The sequence below is a fragment of the Chroicocephalus ridibundus genome, chromosome 4 (assembly GCF_963924245.1).
Source record: "Chroicocephalus ridibundus chromosome 4, bChrRid1.1, whole genome shotgun sequence".
NCBI classification, from domain to species: Eukaryota; Metazoa; Chordata; class Aves; order Charadriiformes; family Laridae; genus Chroicocephalus; species Chroicocephalus ridibundus.
In genome coordinates, this window is record NC_086287.1 from 602,861 (window position 1) to 623,336 (window position 20,476).

At 55.3% G+C, this 20,476-nt stretch overlaps 1 protein-coding gene across 1 annotated transcript in view; it reads right to left on the reverse strand.

Moving 5' to 3' along the window:
- Positions 1 to 555: 555 nt before the first annotated feature.
- The window catches only part of IGHMBP2 (immunoglobulin mu DNA binding protein 2), a 46,668-nt gene continuing 26,747 nt past the window's right edge, over positions 556 to 20,476 (reverse strand). Inside the window, exons 9-15 of the mRNA XM_063331459.1 lie at positions 15,429 to 15,611; positions 9,595 to 9,713; positions 7,332 to 7,426; positions 6,836 to 6,959; positions 3,961 to 4,794; positions 3,090 to 3,274; positions 556 to 1,051 (exon numbers count right to left, since the gene is read on the reverse strand). Coding sequence (XP_063187529.1) covers positions 854 to 1,051; positions 3,090 to 3,274; positions 3,961 to 4,794; positions 6,836 to 6,959; positions 7,332 to 7,426; positions 9,595 to 9,713; positions 15,429 to 15,611 — 1,738 coding nt within the window. The 3' untranslated portion in view covers positions 556 to 853. The remainder of the gene's footprint in view (positions 1,052 to 3,089; positions 3,275 to 3,960; positions 4,795 to 6,835; positions 6,960 to 7,331; positions 7,427 to 9,594; positions 9,714 to 15,428; positions 15,612 to 20,476) is intronic.

Here is a 20,476-nt window from a genome sequence, read left to right on the forward strand (position 1 = left end):
CGTCTCCTCCGTGGGATGGGAAGAGAGGAGCGTCTCCTGGGGGGATGGGAAGAGATCTCCTCGGCGGGACGGGGAGGTGCCGGGGAAGGGAAGGGCACAGCGGAGCCCTCACCAGCGCTACCCAGCAGGGTGGTGACCAAGGCAGCGGATGCGGCTCTCCCAGAGAGCGGGTGGGTGTTCTGAGCAGCTCACCGGGGTATCAGCCAGGTGAGGACCCGAGGGCTCGCCCTCCCCACGACGCCCCGGAGCAGGGCCACGTCCTGCAGTGGGGCTGAGCCCACCCCCGGCAGCCCCTTTGCGTGGTGGGGAGGGGACCCAGCCCAGGACTTTGGGTCTTGCTGGCTGCTGTGAGGACGTGCCAATCCACTCCAACTCCGAGCCGTGCCGGGAGGATTGCCGGACTGGGAAAACGGAGCTGGAGGCATCCATTTTCTTAGTCATCCTCCCTGGAGGAGAGGGTCACCCGGGGTTCTCGGTTCCTCCCACCTTCCTGCTCACAGACATTTATCTTTTTACTGGAGCAGGCAGAAATGTGACAGTGACAGCTGATGGCTTTAGGGGCTTTAATATCCGTCTGCTGGCGTTCTCCAGCCTCTCTGGGTACATCCATTACTCTGTCAATAAGGATAACCAGGACAAATAAAGCTGCTCTCCCGCCTCCCTCAGCTCTGTGGTTTAGGGAGCCCCAGCGACTATTTATCCAGGCACGCTGGCTCCAAGCTGTCTACCACCCAAAACCGAGAGCTCCCATGTTCCTCTCGGGCTCAGCACGGCCCGGTAGCTTTAACAGCATCTTTGGTTTACGTAGGCTGACCTGCGACTTCAAGGTTAAAAAAAGAAGTATTCAGATCCTTCATTTCTCCTTGTCTTTCTTTTTGCTCTTTCTCTGGCTGGTGAGTTCGCTGAGCTTCTTGTCCAGGCGCCGCTGGAGCTGGGCTCTCCTGGCGGCGTCCAGGGACTTGTCTTTGGAGCCGCTCCCGGGATAGAGAACCCCTTCCCGGCTGATCCTCTGCCGCGCCTGGGCCTTCGCCTTCTCCCCGCAGCCGTGAACCTGCCGAGAGAGAACGGACACCGGTGGCAGCCGGGAAACGGGGCAGCGATTGTGTGTACGGGAATCAGGTGATTTTACTCCCAGAGCCTGGAATTCCTCTTCCACCTGCTTTGCACCCCTCTAAAACCATCTCCCATTTATTTATAGCTCCTCTAGCAGGGAACAAAATATAATTTTTCTCCTCCTGGAATCCACACAGCAGGTAAATCATCCTTTTGGACGGTTTCAGTGCTTCCTTCCGAAACTTTAAACACCTGGGGGAAAGGCGGGTTCGGCGTGTGAAGAGCTGGATCTTACACGGCTCTCGCCTGAGAGAGAAATAAACCGGAGCTCCCGGTTCTGCTCCCTGCTAATACCGCGTGACGCGGGGGGAACGGCGTGAACAAGAAAGGTGACTTGGGAGGTAAGGAGAGACCTTTTTAGCCGTATTTCTGCTTCTTTAGTGTAATTAGATCTGTCTGCTGTATTGGAGTAAAAAAAGCTTCATAATGCTAATTTTGTGCAGGCAAACTTTTTCCAAAACCCATCTGCGGAGCTGACAGACCCTCCAGACCAACTTGAGACCGGGCAGTAGGTGCTGTGCTGTACGGGAGGGAGGGGATTTCGGCAGCTGGGGGCTGTGAAGGGGGGGCACGAGCTCTTTCTGAACAGGGACCCTCCCTGCGCAGGGGCTCCAGCCACCCTGAGATGGCTCCAGGCATGTGCTGGCCCCTCTTAGGGCCAGGCACGGGCAGGAGGTCCCGGGCTATTTCACATCACGGCATAATCGTATCTGGAAAAAAAACGAACTTTAAAAAACCAAGAAAAACTCGTTGATGTGCATTTTTATCCTTCTAATTGTTTCTCACTGGAGTTCTCATTACAATTCAGCAGGGAGAGGCGATTCTGCAGGAAATAAATTTATATCCCAACGGGATTGTGAATGACCATAAATACAACTATTCTTTGCCATGGAAACAGATAGGACTTGACAAGGGGAAAATGTGTGCTGAGGATTTATAGGTCAGCTCGCTGAACGTTGCTAAGCTCCGGGAGACTCCACGCAGCGAAGAGCGATGCCTGGGTGATGCAGGACGAGGGACGATGGGCGCAGGAGGCTGCGGCTGAATGGGAAATCGTCACCTCTCAGCCTGCGTACTCGTCACAGCCACCACCCCGCCACGTCAGCTCTGCCCGCAGCACTCCATCCCCGAGGCCAGCTTCCCATGAAGCGTCTCCCTGCCAGCCCGGGAGGCTTAAACTGACCTGCGTGCCTCCGCACACGAACAGAAAGATGAAGCCTGACACCGGTTTAAGCTTAGTTTCCTTCTTTCCCCGACCTGGGGAGGAAAGGGCTGCCAAGCGGCTACGACGAACAGCAAGGAAGAAGCTGTCGGTTCAGTGGCCACCGCACTGCCGCTCCCGCGGAGGCGCAGGACGGCACGGGGCTGCTGTGATGCCCGCTGGAGGGTCCTCTGCCGCAAGAAAGCGGAGCGGAGGAGGCCGCGGGACTGCTGTCCCCCAGGCATGCAGGGGACCGAAAGCTGGGGCTTCACAGAGTGGAGCAGCTCAGCTCCAAGCCAGCTTAAGGAAGCGCCTAATTGCTAACCAGGCACACAGCACTGCTCTGTGCGGGCTCCGGCCTTGACTTGTCCCCAGCTTCCAGAGGGAATCGAGTGGCCAGGCTCCCTCAAGTCACTGCCTTAAGCTCGCGCCTCTTCATTTCTCCTCTCTGCCTTGCTTTATCTGCACGACCCGGGAGCGTAAATGCCAGAGAACGGTAAAGAAGGGCACAAAGCGAGAGGGGAAGGACGAAAAAGCTCTCAGGAGGAGGTGTGCAGAGCCCATGCGGTAACGCCTGGCAGCCCTTTCCACCCGCAGCCCCAGCAAAAGCTCTGACAGAGAGGGTTCTGCTTTAAACTCCTTGGAAGGAAATCCTGCCTGGGGAGCTCGATGGGGAAAATTCCCACGTTAGAGCCATGCTGCTTGGCACATCCTCCTCCTCTCCAGCCCCCGCAGCGCTCAAACCCCTGGGCAGGCTGCCCGGCCCCACGCGTACCTCCGGGATGTGATGGCTGAGGCAGTAGCGCCTGTTGCAGTGGAGGCAAAGCTGTCCCAGGGTTGTAACGCTGGCTTTGCAACGGGGGAAGCCGCAGGTGTTGTCAGCTTTAATGGCAGCAGAAATCAGAGCGTCGATATCTTCTTCTGCCACGCCGTCTGCTCCGCTCTTAACCGCTGGCTTTCCTGGGGAGAAGACAGGGGAAGAGACCCGGCCGTTTAACCCCCTGCTTAGAAGGGGAGAGCAAACCCCAGCAACCCGCGGCTACAGCCCCGGCTGGCGAGAAGCAGCACAGGGCCAGGGAGTCACCGGTTGCAGCAACTGGGATTTCAGCCCCCACCAGCCCCATCGTGCCAGTAAACTCTGGCCCACGTTCAAAGAGGTCGAGGCTCCCCCCCGCAGCACGCCTGGGTGCCTCCCCCTGCTAGGAGAGGGCTGGGGAAGAGGAAGGGGCCATGTCTGGCAGGGAGGACGGCTGCTCCCGCCGCTGTTTTCCCCTGCCTCCACGTTTAGGAGGCAGCCACGTCGTTCAACGCCGGCCAGGTACCCCCCTCAGTCCCTCTGCCTACATTTGGGAGCCTACAATCTCACTCCTGAGCTCCTCTTCCTGGGAAAGGGTCCCCAGCGTTTTTCTTTCGACTTAAGAAACGTGCCTCCAGGCATCCAAACCCCCTCTCCCCCAGATGCCGCAGCCAACTGCCGCACGCTCCTGCACATCTCTGCAGCGCCGAGCATCAGAGAGCCCTCCAAGAGCCGCATCCCATGCTCCACGCACACAGACAAATCCCAAGGCCTGGAGGCAAAAACATTGGGCTTGAAAAACATTCAGGGAAGACCATTAATTGTGCTGGTTACAAAGACAGCGACCTACCTTTGGCTTGGCTTTTGTCTTTTTTCCTGCTGCTGCCCTGGAGGCCGGCACTGGGCTCCTGAGCCTTCCTCGCTGCCTCCTCCCGTCTGGCTTTCTCCCTCTGAACTCTCTCCAGGTGCAGGGTTTTCAGGTCCACTTTCCCTGAGCCCTCGCTGCGTCCTTCGGGCTCAGCAGGGACGGGAGTTTCCCTGTGGGGATGCTGCGGCTGAGGAAGGGGGAGCTGCTTGCCGGGGGGGGCGGCGGCGGGGAGCGAAGGCTCGGCAGGCTCTTTCTTGCGAACGCTGATGTACCGGTCCCTCCCCTCCCCGGTGCTCAGGTGCTGCAGCCCGTACTCCTCCGCCATCAGGTGAACCAGCATCCGATCGTGAGAATTGAGGGATGGGGGGAAATCCAACTGCGTCTCGCTGCTCTCCAGGAAGGCCACCAGCGTGGCCTTGAATCTGTCGGCACCGTCTTTTGTCCCTGGGTGCTCTCTCCCAGGTCCGCTTGTGTTCGGGGAGAAACGCGCTTCTGCCTTCTGACACTCTGGTTTGGTGGCTGCTGCTTTGAGTTTCCTCCCCGGAGGCGGCTGCGTTTTGAGGCCAGATGCTGCGGGGAGCTTTGCACCCTGCTGCCGCTCGCCGCGGCTCTCCTGAGCGTAGTTTTCGGGCACGAGGTTGTCGAGGTACTCGAAGGCGGTGCGTACCTCCCCGTGCTGGCTGAAATAATCCACCAGCCGCTTCAGAAAGGCCTGGTTGCTGACGGTGCGGGTGTCGCAGATGACAGCCACGTGGCGCCGGGCGCGGGTCACCGCTACGTTTATCCGCCGGTCTTCCGCAAGAAAGCCCACCTCACCTGCGAGAAAGAAAGCAAGGGGCTGAGGACTGCCAGCGGGTTGGCCCCAGGTCTAGATTTGGCCCAAAGGACCGGAGGGTTGCTTAGCCGAAGGGTGGGAGTCAGCGCCTACTGTACTCTGGTCCCTGACTCACACTGTCACCTTCCTCTTTCTGCCTCTGTTTCCCCCCCGAAGCCAGAGGGAGGGCTCCCCCCTGAGCTCCCAGGGTCCGGAGGGGGAGGGATGGCGCGTGGAGAGGAGAAACCTTTTCCTGGGTGGCCCACGACACAAGACCAGGCTGGGACCTGGGAGCAAACGCAATAGGGAGCAACACGGAGGAGGCTCACCTTGCGGCAGAAGAGGAACTGCAGGAAAAGCAATACCCCTGCCCTGCGCACCTGCCCCCAGACTCTCGAGGGGTTTAAAGTAACAGCCACTCAGGCAACGCTGCAGGGTTTGCTTCTGCTCTCTGGCTGTTTTCTCAAAGAAACGCAGTAAGAGCCAGCGAACGCCAGGATGACTCAGTGAGGATCAGCTAGCGAGACGGGTAGCGTGGGTGGCTTTTGAGTTTCCAGCTCCCGGGGATAAAGAAGAGGCCAGTCGGGAAGAAATTAACATCTCCGCCGGTGCGGTGACCAGCCTGCCTCTGCTTCTGCCTTGCCTGGCCGCGGCTGAGCAGTCTTAGCTTGAGCTGCCTTTGAGGAGCAGGGGGTGGGCGATCCCTTCCCTGTGCTCTGCAGCTTAAGGACAGATTTCCAGTTTCTCTGATGTGGTTTCGCCCGACGGCAGGGGCAAGTCCAACACCTCTCGTCCGGCAAGAGGGTTATCTGCTAGAGCGGGACTGGCTGCAGAAGGGATGGGCGCTGCTGGTCGAGGTCCCTGGCCACCTCTGAGCCAAGAAAGGCAGCCGTAAAAAGGGTATGGATTTCTCTCAAGGGTCTCCGAGGGCACTAACAACATCTCTCGTGCCCCGTGCAGAGCAGAGCTGTGCCCAGGCACCAGGAGCAGCCGCCTCGTGCCCCCAGGAAAGCGAGTGGTTCCTGCACCACGTCTGAGCTGTGGCTGCTGGCTGCGTGCAGGAAGGGGGCCGGGGGCCACCAGCTCCCACTCAGCCAGGGCGAGGTGAGTCACTCATGAATAGGGACTATTCTTAGTCCTGCCCCCCACCTCCATTCTCCCCCCAACGCTGCTTTTCTTGCTCTAGGCTTTCTTAAAAAAAAAGAAAAAAAGAGCACCTCCTCCTTCCATGCATCCTTTCCCCCCTTTTTTTTTTTCCTTCTAGATATCAGCGCTCCCGGCACACACAGTGTTCCATCTTCAGCAGCAAGGGATGTGTCTCACCACGGGTTTGAAAAGGGCAGAGATCCCCGCATGGAGAGAGGTGGTTCACGGAGGGTCCCACTCTGCTCGAGCTGGCTGCCACAAAACCCTTCAGCACGGGCCGGTGGCTCTGCCGAAGGAGCCTCGTGGCTCCAGGGCAGCAGCTTTTTTCCAGCTATTAACTTTTGCTGCAGCTGCTGATAGGAAAGAACTCGATTTTCCGCTCTAGATTTTGCTCCCAAAAGAAGCATTTTCTGTGCGTGACTTGTAATGCCAGCTCCTGCTTGCTTTCTTTGGGGAAGTGACACAAAATAGGTTCCAAACCCAAGTAATAAACTCCCAAATTTTCGCCTTTTGCAGGAAGTGCTCGGCACGCCAGTTAACGTGGTGCTAACCTGACACGTGCCATTCTTAGGACCCCGGGTTAAATAACTTCTGAGACCTCGATAGCCAGGAAACCTTCAAACTAAGTGGTCCTGGCTTCCTTTGTACCCGCTGCCTAGCATGGGAGCCTTCCTCTGCAACCGTGACAGCAAGTGTATTCGGTCATTAAAAAAAAAAAAAAAGGCTTAAAAGGAAGGTTCTTGCCAGTAAAATCATTCCGAGCAAAGTGCTAGAGACCATCAGAACTGCAATTAAACCACAGCACTTGGCAACACGACAAGCCACCTTTGCGCAATCAGACGGTTCCCATTTCTTTCTCATTCCCCAGGGAGTAACTCTCCAGCAGCGACCTCTCACCTTTCCTGTTGGATCTCACGAAGGACAGGATCACTGCCTCTTTCTCTCTTCCTTGGAAACCATCAACTGATTTAATTTCCAGCTCTGGGTACCTGTGGCACAGGTGCTCTCTTAGCATGTCCACCTGGAACACATGCGAGAGATACCTTTTAAAGAAAAGTGCAAGGTGAAAAGCATTAAAATAGCACTATTTTGGTAAAGTCTCTTCCCCTCGAACCCACAAGGATGAACGCTCGCGTCTCCCGAAGCTCAAGCACTGACTCCTCAGGCTGGGAGTGGAAAATACCCAGCAAACAGCTCTGCCCCCCCCAGCCTCAAGCTGCTTAGATGTGGAGAAGCTGGCCACAAATGCTGATGATACAGTTCAGCTCTGCTGATTTCCACCTTCATCTCTCCCAGGACGTTCTGGTAATTGCTCCTGGAGACGTCAAGGTTTGAATCCACGTTTGCGTGCATGAGGAAAGAGAGAGGAGAGGCCAGGCGCGGATCATCTCACCTGCAGGTTGTAGGGGGCTACAACAGCGATGTCTTGTGCCTTCACACCGGCTTCCACCAAGGCTTGGATGTGCAGAGCGGCCAGCTGCACCTCGCCTAGGCAGAGAGCAGAAGGATGGTGGGAACAGGCTGCCGGAGGCCGAAGCCAACAGCTTGGACATGCTGCGGGTTGGAGAAATTTGCCCACCTCCCCTTAGGCAGCCTGGAAAGGCTAAGGGAAGTCCTGCCTGCAGTCCGGCGTGGCGCGGGGCTAACGATTCCCAACCTGGCTCGCTTGGCTCCCACTCCCAGAGCCACACAGCACTTGCTTCTTGCCGTTCCAAGTCACCAGCTCGCTTAAGCTTAAGAAGAGCTTTCTGACCAGCACTTGGCTTTCTCTGGCCTTCCCGCATTAATCCAAGAGATCAACGATAATCCAGGCAATAGATTATTCTCTCTCTGAAGCGAGACCCTCACTAAAAACTCAATTCTCTATCCTGCAGGGGAAAAAGCTCCACCTTTCCTTTTTAGTCTGCTTTTTCAAGTCCCTGCATTTCTAAATCCCCATGACCCGATAAACACGCTTCATGCTCAGATCTGTGTGCTCAGACCTTCCAGAGGCTGCAGCCACGAACAACGGGCTGCTCACGATGGTGCCTGGTTTGGAGAGATCTAATGAGGGCAAGTTAAATACAAACATGAACTATTTCACCGGTTTATTGGCTGGACTGACTTTACCCTCTATTTTGCAGCAAAACGTAGGTTTAAAAATGCAGAATCTGCAGTACGCTGCTCCAAAAGGCTGCATCCCAAATTTTGGGAGACAAGCATTTAATCTCCTGCTCCACATCCCTGAGTTCTCTTAGACAAGTCTTTTTGGCTCTCCATTTGGGGACAAGAGCCTTTCTCTGTCCAGAAGGGCCACGGGGACTGGTGCATGGAAAAACGAGAGGCACTTAAATGCTGGTGTTCTTTTTTTAAAAGAAAGAAGGCAAAAGATATTTAAACTGGTAAAAAACGTCCTTGTATTTTACAGCCCATTGTCCCCGCCTTGCCAGAGACAGACTTGAAGCCTCAGAAATCCGTTGCTGGCAGGAGACCTGCGCTGGTGAGCAAATTGACCCCTGAAGCAAGCAGCCGCATTGCCAAATAAGCTCTTTGGCCATGTGAGAGCGAAGGGCTAGAAAAGCCTGTGGCTCGGCCATCAGGAAAAGTGCTGGCAGCAGGCAGGCGGTGGCCGCGGGCGAGGTGGCAGGGCACAGGCACCGCACACGGAGACCGGTCCCCGCCCCGGGCACTGCGGAGCCAAACTGGGCAGCGAATTTCCAGTCTAGGGGAAGATGTTGTCCTGAAAGAGGAGTCTCGCCTTCCCCAAAGCCAAGGCTCACTGTGACCTCCCAGCAAGCCTTCTGCCGACAGCTTGCTGGGCTAGAAGCTCTCCCTAATGCTTTCAGGAGCGCCAGCTCCATAACAAGGTTGGGACATGTGGACTGTCAGAGGAAGCCCTGGATTTTGGAAGCCCATGTGCAGCACATCCTGGCCAAGGCCCTCTGTGAGCCTCTAAAGAGCCAGCTCGCGGGTGTGGAGATGCCAGGCTACATCTCGAGGAGCCCGAGCAGCACCCCTGGGCAGCAAACGACAGCCACCCGCCCTGCTGTGGAAGCGAGGACACAAGGGAGGTAGCATCACCAGTTTTGAAGTTTCCCCACTTTATTACAATGGCTGTGGCACCTGACTTTACACTCCATCTGTAATGAAACCGATTTTTTAAGTCAGAAAACCAGCAGGAAACTCAATGTCTTGAGAAAATTCATGGAGAGGAGCCATACAGGACTTCACGGAAGGAGCAGGGGACCGGGTTACAAATCTGAGCCCCGTCTACAGCCTCTCCAAGACAGGCTTGTGCCCTGCCTGATACCATTTGCCCCGCCAACTTGTGTAAAGCATCCGTCACGGGAATCCTCCACCCTGTCCCAGTCCACAGCATGATGGAATGTCTCTGCAAGGGAACAAGGCAGCCAGCATGGCCACCCACAAACTGCACACCATCATCATGGCCCCGTGGCCACTCTGCTCTCACTCCGAGTCCTTTGAGCTTGGGGATTTATGGAGGAAATGATCTCCCAAATAAGCAAGGCTCCCTGGGGACCCCACCTTCCCCCTGCTGCCTGCTCTGGACGGGACGTCTTCGGCCGTGGCTCAGCTGGCGCAGTGGCCAAGCCCGCGGGAGGCTGAGGACCTCAAATAATCAATTCCCGCCAACAAAATTTTCCCAACGACAGTACCTGGATTCCCCTTAGACTGTTCATCTTCCACTTCCAGCTCAAACAGGCCGCAGCCAGCAGTGTCTATAAGCAACAGGGGAACTGTAGTCTCTTCTGTAGAGGCGACGCCCGGCAGGTCCCTGCACAAGGGATTGGGAAAGGGCCAGTTAACAGGGCTGAAATGATGCCAAAGGGCTGCTCAGTTGTGCTGTTGCTTACTCCTCCCAGCAACGCTGCACGGACAGAGGGAGAACACAGCTGGGTATTGCTCCCGAGGGACAAGGCTACGGACCAACAGCGGTGTCCCGCGGGGCCAAACGCAGGGAGATTGGCTCTGGAGGTGGTGAAGAACGACGGAAGCTGAGAACTGAGATTCCCACCTTTGGGCTCCACCCAGCTTTGGTCCCCACCCAGCTTTGGTCCCCTTCGCCTGCGGCGCCGCTGCTGCGGAGCGTGTCCTGCAGAGCAGTACCTAAGCAGGGCCCTTTGGCTCCGGTGGGCTCCTGCGGCTCTCAGCCCCAGGCTTCGGGGGTCAGTGCCAGGACGGCAGCCACGACCAGCGGCACAGCGGGTCCCCAGAGACCCAGGGGAGTTTGGCAGCGCCAGAAAGCCATAGCTGAAAAGCCGTTACTGCTCTGCGCCGTGGGATTGACACTTAAATGCTCTCCCAAAATGCAAACAAAGAGCTGAGAGCCCCGGAGGGTCCCAGAGGGTCAGCTAGCAGCACGGAGAGCTTTCTCACCAACTACACAGCCCAGTTTCTGCAAGACAAGGGTACAGTGCGTGGGTGTCTCGCTTAAATGGTCTCAAACAGAAAAGCTATGCAGACCTAGGGAGATGTGGCAGCTGCTTTCTGTTTTTTACGGCGTTGAGCGGCAGAAGGAGTGCCTGAAGTATTACCGGAGATTTGACAGCGGTGCTGTCGGGCAAGAGAAGGAAGTGCAGCCCAAGGAACCACAGAGGAATTGGGTTTTCACATCATTCCTACATCTAAAGCTGCTGCGTTCAAAAGAAATATTAATAAACCGTATTTTAATACCCAAGGCAGTTGCCAGCCGAATTCACAGCCTAGGAAGAGGACGGGTGATGCAGGGCAGGAAGGGAAAGCCGGGAGATGGCAGGAGAGCTCTGAAACGACGACATGTTACTGTACGTCACGTACAAATCACGGAGAGCTGTGTCTCCAGAGGGTCTGCACACAAACAAGGCAGACGGCAAGCCATCAAAAAGGAGGATTACCTCCAAATGACAGGCAGGGAAGTGGGGGCAGTTCCCAGTTCAAGACAAGCCCTGGCTGCAGCCTCTCCTGCCCAGCACTCCCGGCACTGCGTGTCTGTTCCTCGGCATCCGTATGCCACCGACCACCCTCGCTTCCCGGGCGCTGGACATTGCTCACTCCACTGACAACAGAACTCTCCTCTCTTGACTGAAACTCATTTTTCTCCTGTCTGAGGCTACTGCTGTTGTAATGATAGAATCATGGAATCTTCATGGTTGGAAAGGACCTTTGAGATCATCGAGTCCAACCATACACACACAAAAAAACCCCTGCAATCTCTGCCACTAGAGCATGCCCTGAAGCACCACATCTAGATGTTTCTTAAACACCTCTAGGGATGGTGACTCAGCCCCCTCCCTGGGCAGGCTGTCCCAGTGCCTGACCACCCTTGCAGTAAAGTATTTCTTCCTAATATCTAACCTAAACCTCCCCTGCCGCAGCTTCAGCCCATTTCCTCTGCTCCTGTCATTATTCCCCTGGGAGAAGAGGCCAACACCCCCCTCTCTCCACCCTCCTTTCAGGGAGTTGTAGAGGGCAATGAGGTCTCCCCTCAGCCTCCTCTTCTCCAAGCTAAACATGCCCAGCTCCCTCAGCCTCTCCTCATACGCCCTGGTCTCCAGACCCCTCACCAGCCTGGTCGCTCTCCTCTGGACACGCTCCAGCACCTCAATGTCCCTCTTGTACAGAGGGGCCCAGAACTGGACACAGCACTCGAGGTAACGCACGGCTGGGAGGTTACGGAGATCAGTGCATCTAGGACAGGGAGCCACAGCCCCTGCGAAGAAGCCAAGGATGCACCTTCCCCAGTCCTATGGCCAAGCAGAGCCCAAGGGAAGAGCTCTTCCCCCAGCTTCGGGACTGGCTCCTTCAGCCTGGCAACTGCGTTCAGAGGCACAAGGTACCTGCCCCATTTCCAAGGACTGCAGGGACCAGCAACCAACTTTACCTTCCATGATCTCCTCTGGAACGGGGCCACCTCGAGGTCCCCATTAGAGTGTTTCCCTCCCCTGTGAAGGGTACGACAGGTTTATCTCCCTCTCTTTGTAACATCAAACCCAAGAGGCTTCCCGTCTCCTTTATACCTGCCCGCACGCTCTCCTGCCACTGTCCACGTCTGCGCAGACAAAAGACTTTGAGCAAGAGCCAAGTTCTCCATGTAGATAATCCTGATCGTTTGACTGCTCGCAGTGGCCACGGAAAGCCCTTGCAGCATCTCCCAGTGCCAGGAAAAATCTCGTTCCCAGGAATGTTGCTTTAGAGGAGAAATTGTCTACATAAATCTTTCAGGTGAGAGAAGAATTCATGCTCTTCTAAGGCAGTGAGAGTGCAGCAGAACTGGCTGTTACCTTGGGGAAAAGCTGCCCCGTGCTTTGCTGTCCCTTCAGGATAAGGGGAAGGCAGTCCTCCCGCCTGCTGCAAACTAGCCCGAGCTGCAGAGGTGGATTTTGGGTCCTGCAGAGATTCTTGGTCCGTGATGACAAACCAGGTTGTTCCTGCAACCGGACACTGGATCCAGGCTCACCGCAATGCCCCGGGGCACCCGGGCACCCTGTGCTTCTCTGGGAGGTGGTGATCCCGGCTGGGTGAGCCGCACATCGCAACCGAGGGGCTATTCTGGCTTCTGAGCATCTCCCAGGTCTCACACGACTGGGGGAGTTCCCCTGCATCCCCCATCAGCAGGGGGGTGTTAGCCCAAAAAAAAAGGTGCTAAGAGAAGGGACACCTGGCACCCTACTGAGGTAAAAACCAACAGCAGAAACGGCCGGTGATTTTCAAACCATCTTCTCACAGACTGAGTCACAAATTCTGAATGTGACAAGTACTGCTTGCAGCCTCCCCAGCTTAATTCTGGAGATGCGTGGGGGTTTCTGATGTGCTTCGTCACCCATTTCAGAAGGAAGGGAGATTTGGGAAGAAGGTTTTGCTCCCTTGGAAATCCTCTGGCCCTGAAAAGATATCGCAGGAAACCAAAGTTTCCTTTTTTTTGAGACAAGATGGTGCTGCAGATGTCTCTAACAGATCCCAGACCAAGCGTTTCTCAGTGCCTCCCAGGTCAGAGCAGAAGTGAGTAAGGAAATATGAAGCTGTTGGGAGCAGAACCGCACTTCTCCCAAAGACCAGTCTCTGTGCTTCAGGTAAGGGAGGTGAGACTTGCATCCGCAACCCTGTTCAGGGAAAGGCCGTGGTGGGAGTGCAGCCTTACTGTCAGGCATTGGCGGCTATACCCTGGAGAGCTGTTCTGAAGGAAAGCCCACAGGTATCAGGCTTTACCTGGTCAGCTGGACCAAAAACTCCCTGCCACAGTTTGTAGCACAAGGTGTTTGTGCCTGCGCCTCTTCCCAGTCTCAAGATCGGGGCACGCTTCTTCAAGCTTCGCGCCTCAAAGCGGCATGGAGGTGACTGTAAATTGAAGGCCAGAATGCAACGGTGTGGGCTGGCTTTGCCTGTGCCGGGGCGTGGTGGGGGCCATGGTCCGGATCACTCCTGTCAGAGCTTTCTGCAAAGGAAGACCTCAAACGGCTTTCAGCAGAGATGGAGATCCCCCTCCTCGCACTGTGCTTTGGGGCTCCTCAGGTCCCTCGCCATCACCCACCAGCCGCCAGGAGGGAGGCAACAAACAGCTCCAGCCCCAGCGTTTGCCCAGTGCTGGGGCTGCAATTGCTTTGGCTGCTCTCCAGTAGGAACAGGCGACTCCTGCGGGCGCTCGCCAGCCTTCCCCTTCCCTGGGACGCGTCGGTGCAGAGGAGAGCTTTCCCCACAGCTATCAGAGAATAAAACTTTCTTATTTCTTGCTCAGGTAAGGGATTCAGCAAATCATTTGGCCTAGGCCAAGAAAAGACACGAGATGCTGGCAAGTATCATGAAGGCATTTGCACTAGCGACCTGAACAGGAGAAGATCGTGGTCCTGTACCAAGCCCCTGCATTACCTGGTCTTCTACAGAGGCAGAGAAACTTCACGTGGGGCAGTGCCTGAACGGAGGGTCGCTGTATTCATGCGGTACGTCAGCAGGGCTGCGGACGGGCGGATTTGATTACTGGTTTAGACAGCGGTGTCTGCAGGAAGAAAGGCCCTGAGCAGGGGACTGAACTGCACTGGGGACTGGAGAGAAAAACATCCACTCCTTCAGCAGCTGTAAAAATAAACCAGCTCATCAGAATAACCAAGTCGCCCAGCTTCAGCTTTTCTGTTGGTTTCCTATTTTAATGATTTCAAACCATTTTGCCTGGGGTTCTTCACTAGTTGCTATTTCTAATTTGCAAATTTAGATGGGAAAAAAAAAGCGTGGCAAGGAACAAGAACAATTGAGAAGAGGGTTTTGTACAACACCGGTCCTGGAATTAGACCCGTATGGCGAAAACCTTGCTGAAGGAGTCCCATCCAGCCCAGCCGAGCTCCTCCTGGCACTGAGGAACCAGCCTTGCCTCCTCTCACCTACAGAGCCCACCACGGGCACCCGCAAAATTGCAGAGGTGTACACAAACGTGTACATAGAGCGGGACAGACGCCAGCACAGCTTCCCTGATGGACGTTGAACCGAAGCCTCGATAGCCCTGGAGCTGTAGGACAGAGCGTGCTGACACAAGCAGAAATCCCCGTGCTGGCTGCAGCGGGTGCAGAGGAGGGCGCCGGGGCTGTCTCAAGCACAAAGCTTGCCCTTCCCAGCCAGGCAGTAGCCACGCTGTTCACAAGTAAGATTATTTTGAAAAAAGTATGATAAAATGGCCTCTCTAGCTATCTCTGTCCAAACCTGCATGTACTGTGAAATGGAGAGATGATGGGGGAATATCAATTTTTCCAACTCCTAAATATTTGTGTTTAAAAAAGAAAAAGTATTGCTAAAAATACAAGAGCCCCATGCAGACAAGCACTGTGATATTTCACGCTTCTCCAAGTCCAACAGAGAGAATTAATGTTTTCCCACCCGCCTCCCAGAAGTGCACTGACTGCAATTTTTAAAAGCACCAATTATTGACAGTCACAGCGTGTGTTGGCAAACAACTGCCTGTCCCAGGCTGCAACGGAATGAAATGCTAGTCACTTCCTCTGAACCACAACGAAGGGGAAACCACTGCAGACAAGGAACGGATCCGATGCCATCAGACCTGCCTCAGGTGCTGCCCCGGCTGTAAGGGGAATCTCGCTTTCTGATCTTTCCGATGTCGATGCTGGGACCAAAGACGGGACACACGCTGGCCCTTGTAATCACGTGGACGTGTGGAAACACAATAAAAGACCGGTCCTACCCTCAGCGAGAGCCTGAGAGAGAGAAACACAGCTTGGGCTATGCCCGCTGGGCTTCAGATAGTCTCACCAGCTGCGAGGGGATTTTATTTTCTTGCTCGTCGTACCAAAGGAGGAAACAGAAGATAACTCTCCATGATTTCTTGTTACATAGGAAAAAGGACAACCCCCCCTAGTTAATGTTTCCTCGGTGAAATAAAGGACAGAACAGAAACACTCTCACTGGGCCAGGAGGAATGGAAAACCCCATCATAGGGAAGGCAGAAACCCTGCACGCAGTGTGAGGAAAAAGGCAGCTCTGCTCATACACCAGTGAAGAGCGAGGCACTTACCTGAGCAAATGCTGGGCCACTGATGGGTGAGCAGTGAGCCGGCCGCTGTACATCTCCGAGGAAGCCCACTGCATGATGGCCTGGTGCATTCGGTACTGCACCGTCAGCATCTTCACGATCTGCTCCCCGTACCTCTCGATGAGGCGCTCCATCAGGCTGAGCGCAAGGCCCTTGGCAGCAGCCCTGCGTGGGAACAGCAAGGCACAAGTGGAGTCTAGCAGTCTGGTCTGAAGGGATGACCTAAGGGACAGGTGTCACCCTCTTTGGAGTAAAGAGTCGGTGAGCACCTCCCTGCAGACCCCTCCTGGCAGCGCGTTATCTCCCTGGCCTCCTGCTCGGCTTCACTCGGGTACCAGCAGGCGCTGGAAAGGCAGCAGGAGCAGGCTGCAGGCAGCCAAGCGTTCTCTCTCAGCGCAGGCTCCCCAAGAGAGTGAAGACCCTCAGGGACAGAGTTCTGCCCTGCAGGGAGATCAGATCAGCTGGAACACGTCAGGGTGGAGAGATGCCTGCTCCCCTTTCCCGCGGGGAAATGCCTAGGGGTGTTGCCCCCGCAATGCAAGAGGCGCAGACGGTACAGCCATCCCTGCCTGCAGCAGTCGCTTCTCCACCCAGGTGTGCTCAGTTGGAATGAGATGAGTGAGGATGCCCAGGACCTCGGCTTGGGGAAACACCTGCGGAACAAAACCCTCTTAACCTGCACGCTCCCCCCCTCAACAGCCTTAGTCGCGCTGCTCACAGCGAGCTCTAGGTACCGCATCTGTCAGCGTAACCTGCACTCACGTTACTGCAACCTCAGCAGCGGCATCGGAGTCACCCAACGCATTAGTGTCAGAGCTCGACCCCAAATCTTGGTGTCGATACAGCCAGACCTTGCTAATGTTTTACCGAGACACCCGCCGCTCCAGCATTCTCATTACTCCTCGGCCGCTCAGCCCGGACTGACGCCCTAATGCATTTCAGTGCTTATTATTACCCATTAAGGAAACCAACACTCCATCACTTCTGGCCAAGGTGCCGTGCTTACATCTGGGACACAAATTAATAAAGCTCCTAATGAAATAAGCCTTTCAGGAGCCTAATCGGTTTCTCTTCGCCATACAGAAAGGGTTTGTCAGCAGCATCGCCCAACAGTACCATCTGAGGAAGAAGGACAAGAATCCTTGTACTTTGATTCTGTGTTTTGAGCATTTCAGAGCACAAAGAGTTTTTTTTATACTGTGCGTCCTGCGCCTTGTACAATACTGTGGTTCATGGTGAGGGGCTCTGGTGGCTACCAGAACACAAAGAACAAGCACAAAGGTGATGAAATGATGACAGAGAACAGCTCGGGCAAAGTATTTCCGTGGAGGCTAAGGGGCACAGCACGCCTCCAGCTACTGCCCCGGGCAGCATTACACTGCTACACAGCACCACAGCGAGCGTCTCGTTTGCTGTCCTGGCCAGCCCTGTCGTCTTACCACCACCGCACTTGGTAAATAGAACAAGAGACTGCAAATTCATTAAAACTGCAGAAGAGAAAATTGAGGGTAGATCTTTCCAAGAAGCCGAGTCTCACTAGCCCTCCTTCTCCTAAATCCCTCCTTCCCGCTAAATCACAGAATGCAGCGCTCGGGGAAAAAAGGGGTCACAGACCGTGAAGGGAGGCAACAGCAGGACTTTGGCTGCTTCTTCACAGCCTGTTGTAACACTAACGAGCACTGAACACCACATACGGGGCGCGGGAGCCAGGGGAAGGGCCGGCAGGCTTGCAATAAGGATATTGCGCTCTACCCAACAGAGGTTTCCAGCTGTGCTGCGCGTTTTGCTGCTGACCATGAACCGCCCTGAGGCTGGCCATGGAGCCGCACAGCTCCACGTGTGCTTAGAGGTCCTTGTGTCCCCGCTGAGAGCACGGGTGGCAGCAGCCTGTCAGAGCCGGGGTGGGGATTACCTGGGGCAAGGGGAAAGAGCAGGACGTGGGGCTGGGGAGTGCAATCCCATTATCAGGAATTATCTTTTCTCCTTCCAGGCTGACAGTGGAATGCGCCGGTGCTGACAGCCCGACCCTCCCAGCTCTGCTCTGCCCCACGGGTGTGCTGAAAGGCGGCCTCAGCCCCCGGGCAAGGAGGGAAGGAAGCGGCTTCACCGGGAGAGCTGGCTGCACTCCGGCACGAGCACCGACCGAACAGCCCTTCCCTTAGGAACAGCCCTTCCTCCTGCCTCACCGGGGAATCTGGGGACTCAGAGCCTGCCTCTTACTTGGTCTTTGCCCACAGCACGACCGCTATCGCCACGATAAAAACGCTTCTGGTCCCTTGCACCAGCCACCTCCTCCCGACAGGCTAATGAAAAAGCAGATGACATGCTGAGGCACCCATGGGTGATCTGGCTCTCGGGGCCAAGAAGGCCCCATGAGGCTTTAATTGCCCTGCCCAGCCTCACCTGGCACACACCCCCTCTGCCCGTGGGCCCTTTTAAGCTCAGCACTGGCCCCTCAGCCCCTGCCTGAGATATCCCCCGGCTCTGCCCCCTGGGTGGAGGGATCTATGGACCTCGGATCTACGTTGCAGGTCGCTTTGATCCTGTCTTTAGCTGTATCTTCTAGATGGATCCTGGACTAATGTCGTGGCTTTGTTTCTAGCCCCGCTCTGACGGGACCCCCGGGATAGACCCAGGAGCTGGTTCCTGGCTTGCTGGAGCTGTTGGTGGACCCCGTTGCCAGCCCTGTGCTCTGCCGGCTGGCCTCTGCCCCACCGGGCCGTGTCCTGGTGACGATGATGCTGCCAGAGGTGGGCTGTGGAAGTCCCATGGGGCAACTCAGGTGAGAAGCGAGGGATACCCACGGGAGACGAACTCAAAGTCTTGAAGGGACGCAGCAGGCTCAGCAGCCTTACCCGCCAAAGGTCTCCCCTTTTGCTTTCGTCCTTCGCCTCCCTCGCCTCACAAATTCTTGCAAATCCAAGAGCAAGCCTAAAACTGATTTTCATGCAGAATTGGCAAGAAAACCCTGGTGTTTTTAACAACAAATATTCTGAAGTGTTTCTTGTAATGATATACAATAAAGCACGGGGGAGGCATTAAACCTCACAGCAAGCCTCAGAAATAGTGCTCTTCTATAGAGTAACAGCGCAGTTTCCACCGCAGGGATCTACATGAGGTTACATGGTGAATTAATAATGAGGATATTAAACTGCTCGCGAATATTTCACCTGTTAATAAATGTCCTATTATTTTACCGCTCAATTAATTCCTACAATGGTTGATTTCTATGCCAACAAAGTCATAAGAGCACTGAGCAAAAGCTTTTTAAGTATCAATTGCTTTAGAGAAATTAAATTGGGATCGGAGGTTGGACAGACAGAATCACGCACCTGATGCTGAGGAGCATCTACTTTGAAGTAAAGCTAGGAAAGCTAAAATTACCCAAATAAGCCCACAGCAGCCAGTATTTGCTGCTAACCTGGGTTCACCTTGCTCCAGGCTGTACTTCGCTTGAATGCACCTTCCCGGGGCAGGTGCCGGGATGGATCCCAGTGAGGGAGGATGAGGCCCTGCTGCTCCTCACGGGTGATGCTCCCTCCTCCAGCCCTTGGAAGAAATGTATAGCACATACACGTTAACAGAGATAGCTGTAGCCAAGCGGAACCAAATATTTCAAAGGCTTTTGTGCCCACTGAGGTGTGAAATATCCTTTACGGGCTGGGTGTGAGAGTCAGCCTGCCGCGTAGCTGTCAAGAATGATCACTACAAGGGGGAACAAAAGGGAAGCGCTTCCCACGAGGGATGGAGCTGTGCCCGCAGGCACGGTATGGCTTTCCTTAGCCATCCTCTGGATAGCTGGTCTCCTCCCTAAGCGACAGAAGGAGACGTTGGTGTGACTCCGATCTCCGCTGTACACCCCGGAATTCGGAGAGCAGAGCCTGGAGGAGGATGTCGCTGTGTTTGCCCACCTCAGGAACCCCGCATGACGCTCCCGGATGGCAGAGCCAGGCTGAGCCTGACGTGGGCATGTAAAGTATTACCGTGCTTTGCTTCGTGCCCTGGACGGGTTGAAGAGGTTTCCCAAACAGGCACGTAGTGCGGCTGTGCAGAACTCCCCTTTCTCTGGAACTGCGGATTTGTTTAATCCTTGCAAACAGGGAGGAGGAGGGCAGCTTGTTCTTCCCAGCTGTGGAGGCTACCAAAGAAAAAACCAAGGCCTGACACTCGCTCTTCAGTGACAAAGCGAAAGCGACTCCATTTGGAGCTGACAGGCAAATCAGGGAGCTGCGGAGCAGGGAGGACCTGCGCGTGGATTTGGGATGGGGCAGACAGCCGGATGACGGCTGACAAACAGGGCAGCAAAATATTCCTGGGCTTGTCTAAGCACCTAGTTGAGAGCAAGAGGTCTGATAAGGATCTGCAGCTATCTGAAGCACGCAAAAACAAATTAATAAATCAAAGCCCTGACGTGGAGACAAATTAATTAGGATGTCAGAAAAGGACGGAACGAGGACTAAAATGAAAACAGGGAAAATAAATGTTCCTGTCAGGCAGCAGAAAGCGTCCTGGCGTTGAGATGCGCACTGGGATGGGGCCAACACCCAGCAGGAGGCTCGAAGCCGATGTCCGGGAGCTTTGGGGCGGGCTGCTGAGAGCGGAACGGCGCGGGGCTGGCATTGCCATCGCTGGGAGCCCTTCCACGAGAAACACATCAGCACAAACGAGAGGTAGGTGAACGTGCTGTAAGGCGTGGGGGGAAATGCCCTCTGCATCCCGAGGCAACGCCGGGAATGTCAAAAGGCAAGAAAGAGGAGCACCCTTCAGAGTGGCCACCAAAACTCCCTTAGCCTCAAGTGGGTACGAGCTGATGATAATAACTGACAGAGGCTGAGCCCGTGGAGGAAAAAGCAGGTAAGATGAAGGCAGTTCTACCAGCCCGGGCCTGGCTCCCCGAGCGGAGCACAAGCTGCGTGGAAGCCTTTGTCTGCTCGTGCCTGCAGCATGGCTCCTACCAGGTGTCGAAGTATTGCTCTTTAACAGAGGCTTCCCGCTCCAGCAGGACTGACTTCCCGTACCGTAGTAACAGC